General features: G+C 46.1%; 1 protein-coding gene across 1 annotated transcript; it reads right to left on the bottom strand.

Moving 5' to 3' along the window:
* Positions 1 to 1,286: 1,286 nt before the first annotated feature.
* Positions 1,287 to 3,208, bottom strand: LOC102706884 (expansin-like A2). Its single transcript, XM_006662499.3, has 5 exons — positions 2,751 to 3,208; positions 2,507 to 2,616; positions 2,205 to 2,386; positions 1,874 to 2,009; positions 1,287 to 1,689 (listed from the first exon to the last, which is right to left on the bottom strand). The coding sequence occupies exons 1-5, from the start codon at positions 2,884 to 2,886 to the stop codon at positions 1,441 to 1,443; spliced, it is 813 nt and encodes a 270-aa protein (XP_006662562.2). The 5' UTR covers positions 2,887 to 3,208; the 3' UTR covers positions 1,287 to 1,440.
* Positions 3,209 to 4,543: the final 1,335 nt, after the last annotated feature.

Genomic DNA, 4,543 nt, shown 5'->3' with positions numbered 1-4,543 from the left:
GGGTTTATGAGATAGCAATACCCGATGTGCCTTTACACGCCATCCCTATCGATGAATCTACCATCGTCTATATACGGTGGGATCTTCTTTGAATACTATATCTATTTCATAATATAAATACTTTTAGGATATTTAGGAGATATTAAAAATTTTCTCGTTGAGTCACTTTATTAGTTAATTTTGAAGTTTTGAATTTATTGGATTCATCTGACTGCCTTCGAAATTGATTAAAATCTTACGAATCGGTGCATATATATTTATTTTACAGTGTACAATTTAAGTTTTATACCTACTTATAATTTAGAATGGAGTGGGTATACAATTGAGTATTGAGTATTGCGAAGTACCTTAGTCCCAATGTGACTACTTTGGTTAAAGTTTAAATAACTTACTGCTCGAGTAAAATGACCCCAACGTCTATTTATCCTTTAGGGATAAGAATATGTACTAATATTAATCTCAAACAGTGCAATAATTATACATGTCACTATTTACATTGGTGTTTCTTTTCTTTTAAGTTTTCAAGCTAACATTATAACCAAAACGATCACATATTTTAAGAGATAAAGAAAGTATCTTTTAGTTGTGTAACACAAGAAGTAAACTATAGTGGCACGAGTTACACCTATACTTGCGTAATGCAGAGCGTGTTCTTTTGATGTGTTTTTATTACGAAGGATACAAGACAAAAACTTATTTAATTTATATATATAACAATATAAGTAATAAAATTAACTATTATAAATTTAACATTTACTTAAATAAGTGACACAACGAACTTTTACGTAATTTTTTCTTAGAAATATATACGCAAAAAATACTTTAAGATTTAAAGTGACATGATGACTTCCATGTAATTTTATAAAAAACGGTTTGGGAGCGTGCATATACAAATCTGAAAAAAAATCATAGTAATATATTATATAAGCAATTTTATAGTACTTAATAAGTACTTAATAAGATACCAAAATTTCATTAGGAGCAGTAAAATTGCTCATATTATATACTAGATAAAATGCAACTTGTTTATGGTAATATGAATCAAAGAAAATTTTCTATACAACGCGAATAAACGTCGGAATGTGAAAGCGCGTTCACCGAATGTGCCAGCAGCATTTGCCGGCTCGATCTCGCTCCGTTTCCGCGACCGCCGCATATGCGCGCACTCGGAATCGTGGCGACGAAAGCGGACGAACCACTCGCCGTTGACGAACAAACCCAACGCCCCCACCATCATGCGCGCACACCGAGTGGACAAAAACAACAGCAAGAGACGAGACGAGACGAGAGGGCAACTTGTTTTCATTGGGATTTTGGGCTAACTCTACTCGGCTCAATGTGCGTCCCAGAAACGGGAGAAGAGAAAAAGGAAAAGGAAAGCACCAAAAGGAAAAAATGGACTGTACAGTTTTCTAGTAATTGAGATGGCGGTGCTGTCGGTCACTTCCACTCCTGCGTGTCGCACGGGTAGCACCCTTCCTGCGCGACGTCGGTGACCTGGACGCCGGTGTCGTACACCCGGCCGGCCATCCACCGCCGCGGCAGCACCTCCGTATCGGCCCACACCCACTTCCCGTCGTACCCGCCGGTCACCACCATCCTCAGCTGCAGCGGCCCCGCCGGCGCCTGCCTCGTGCTCCACGCCGGCCCGTACTCCCGCGTCATGAACTTCCAGTTCGACGACCCGACCTGCACCAAATCCCCAAACTTGTTCAGAATAAAAAAAAATGTCTTCAGTTTAAGTGTATATTTATCAACAAATCTTATATATATATATAAGATGTTGAAAAAACTCTAAAATCAACTTGAAATTTTAATTTTGACTTGTACACGTGAGAAAAGATGAGGGTAATTGTTTTGATTGGATGGTTACCGTGGCGACGTCGACGGCGACGATGTCGGTTTGGCCGCCCTGGTAGAGGAACCTGATGGACAGCTCGCGCGGCGGCCGGCTCTTCTCCTCCACGCGTATCGACAGGTTGCGTCCAGCTGCGTACTCGCACGGTATCCTGCTCGATGGGTCGTCCAAAATCGGGTCATAAATCCATCCGAGAAATGCGTTTGTGGTATAAACAGTGGCTGAACAGCAAGTCGCTGTGCTCTAATTATTATCGCTACTACTACTCTACCACCACCGACACACCATGATATACCATGGCCGTGAAAAAGAGGGTGTTTTTTTTTCTTGCGTGTTTTTACAGTACCTCTTGTACTCGACGTCGACGGCGCGGCGCGCCGTGAGCTGGGCGGCCATGCCGGGGCGGGCCATGGCGGCGTACGCGGCGGCGCTCAGCACGAGGTCGGTGCGGTTCGTCGACCGCGCCTCGTCCGTCACCACCACCTTGGCGCCCGCCGTGCTGCACAGCTTCCCGTCCTTGCACCGCACCTGCAATGTCGCCGATCGGTCAAAATGCAGCAGCTAGTTGTACTGTACTGCACTGCAGATGTGCGTCGTGTTCGTGTTCGTGTTCATGCGTGAGAGAGATGAGAGGCTCTGTCGATTTACCTGGAAGCAGGCGCCGCAGCCGACGCCGCCTCTGAACAGCGTCGGGCTCGCGGCGGCGAGGAGGCCGCCGTTGAAGGACGCGGCGAGGGAGCCATACCCGCAAGAACCGGCTGCACGCACGCACGCACGCGGATCGCGCGATCCAATAAACCAAATCAATCGACCAACTCCCAATCTTGCAACAATCAAACACACAAAGCAAGCCCGCACGCGAGCGGAGCGGGGTGTCCCTGTCCGTGCGTACCGTTGAGCGCCAGCGACGAGTCGCGGAAGCCGGCCCTGGACCGCCGCACGCACCTGTCGCAGCCGGACACCAGAGGCGCCGACACGCCGCCGACGACGACGACGAAGAAGACGAAGACGGAGGCGGCTCTCGCCATGGACGGAGACGAAGACGGTAGCTCGATCGAAACGTGGTCGAACACAGTGTAACACTCGAAAGGCGAAACTGAAGTGGTTTACTTGGGGAGAACAAGTTTGAGAGGCGGACGCTTGCGCACAACGGCCGGCTTTTATACAAGCAACCACCACGCGGGCGGAAGCTGCTGGCCGCAGGGTTTGGCTTCGCCTGCAGTTTTCTTTCCACCGGCGAAAATACTTGAGAGAGCGGCTGGCCGGTGCAGAATGTTTTCGGACACGCGACGCGCCCCCGCGAGGAAGACGGCGGCGGCCGACCTGTGGCTGTGGCCTGTGGGCACCGACTGCCTCGACACGCGTCGTGATGAGCTCCAGCTCTTGGGCAGACAGCTCGGCCACGTGGCAGAGCAACCTGCTGGCACTGCGACTAGCTTGTTCTTTTAGGTAGTTATAAAAGAGAGAAGGCATGTGTAATTGACTGATTGTGTGGTTTATCCATTTGATAATCCTGCTGAGTCATCTTGGTTTAGTTATTTACCACACAGTAATTATAATCCGGTGATTCTCCCTTTTCCATGGGGGAAAGAAGTTAAGAAATTAAGGCAGGAGCTGAATGCGGTGACACGACACGGGATTTGGATAATCTGGATTCGTTCCATCACTGGAAGGGGATAAGAACAAGCTTAGCTTTGCATGACGCGGATCGAGACCATTTTGGTCGTGTCACGTCGTGCCGCGCCGGCGGCGTCCCGTCCGTCGCCGCGCCGCCGGGAGGCCCGGGACCGAGGTGATGGCTTGACACACAGGTTTGTTTTGTGGATAACGCCTAATCTGCAGTGCTAATGCTTTCCACTTTAATTATGTTTATCGACTAAAATTTAAATTTTTATTTAAATTTTGTTTATTTTGAAGCTCCATCATAACTTTTATTTTTTATCCTAACTTTTAGATAATTAAAAACATTTATTTACAAATTTAATTTTAAAATATGTCGTTATAAATTAGACGATCACCACTTAACACTTAATTATACGTTCACACCGGTCTTGATCATGACACGTCATTGCTCGGGTCCATCAGGAGAGCCGTTTTGGATAACTACTCTCTCTGTCACTCCTCTGTATGGAAGGATCGATGTGTTTGTTCATCGATTCAAACCCAATAGTTTGGGTAGGCCATGTCTGTGAAAGGCGTGTGCTTACCAAACTTGGAGCGGCTCAAGATCCTCTGTTTCTGGGTGCAAAAGATTTCCACATTTTTTTTCCATCGTTTCCTCCTCAATTCTGAACGTTATGTGTTCTTTTTCATTTTAAAAAACACGGCCAGTTGTCAGAAAAGAACAGGGTATTGCCGTACGTGATTTGAATAAATCTGAACAAGAGCTAGCAAGAGGGAAACCTGGTAGTCAGTGTAGACTGATTAAAGAACAGGTTATGCCGTTGCTGTATGTTCTCCTGGCTTAAGCTTATGGATGACAGCGACTTAAAATGAATGCTTCCCAATCATGCTAAATCCCATCATAACTGTAGACCACTTGTGAAATCTTATTGCGAAAATGACCAAACATAGCAGTAGCATACTAGACAGTAACCCCACCTAAATCATTGTATAATTTAAATCAGACCGATTACTTGTATAAGAAAGTTAGATTGGAGTCGATCTATTGCAGATTTTGGGAAC

The sequence above is a fragment of the Oryza brachyantha genome, chromosome 10, assembly GCF_000231095.2.
Source record: "Oryza brachyantha chromosome 10, ObraRS2, whole genome shotgun sequence".
Lineage (NCBI taxonomy): Eukaryota > Viridiplantae > Streptophyta > Magnoliopsida > Poales > Poaceae > Oryza > Oryza brachyantha.
Note: the sequence above shows the minus strand (reverse complement) of the source record. Positions and strands in the feature narration are given on the sequence as shown.

What these genes read in the sequence shown, in the direction of transcription:
- LOC102706884 (XM_006662499.3), bottom strand. Translation starts at nt 2,886, where the DNA reads ATGGCGAGAGCCGCCTCCGTCTTCGTCTTCTTCGTCGTCGTCGTCGGC. An exon ending in GTCGACGTCGAGTACAAGAG is followed by an intron (nt 2,010 to 2,204) that starts GTACTGTAAAAA and finishes CCCATCGAGCAG; the next exon opens with GATACCGTGCGAGTACGCAG. An exon ending in TCGCCGTCGACGTCGCCACG is followed by an intron (nt 1,690 to 1,873) that starts GTAACCATCCAA and finishes GATTTGGTGCAG; the next exon opens with GTCGGGTCGTCGAACTGGAA.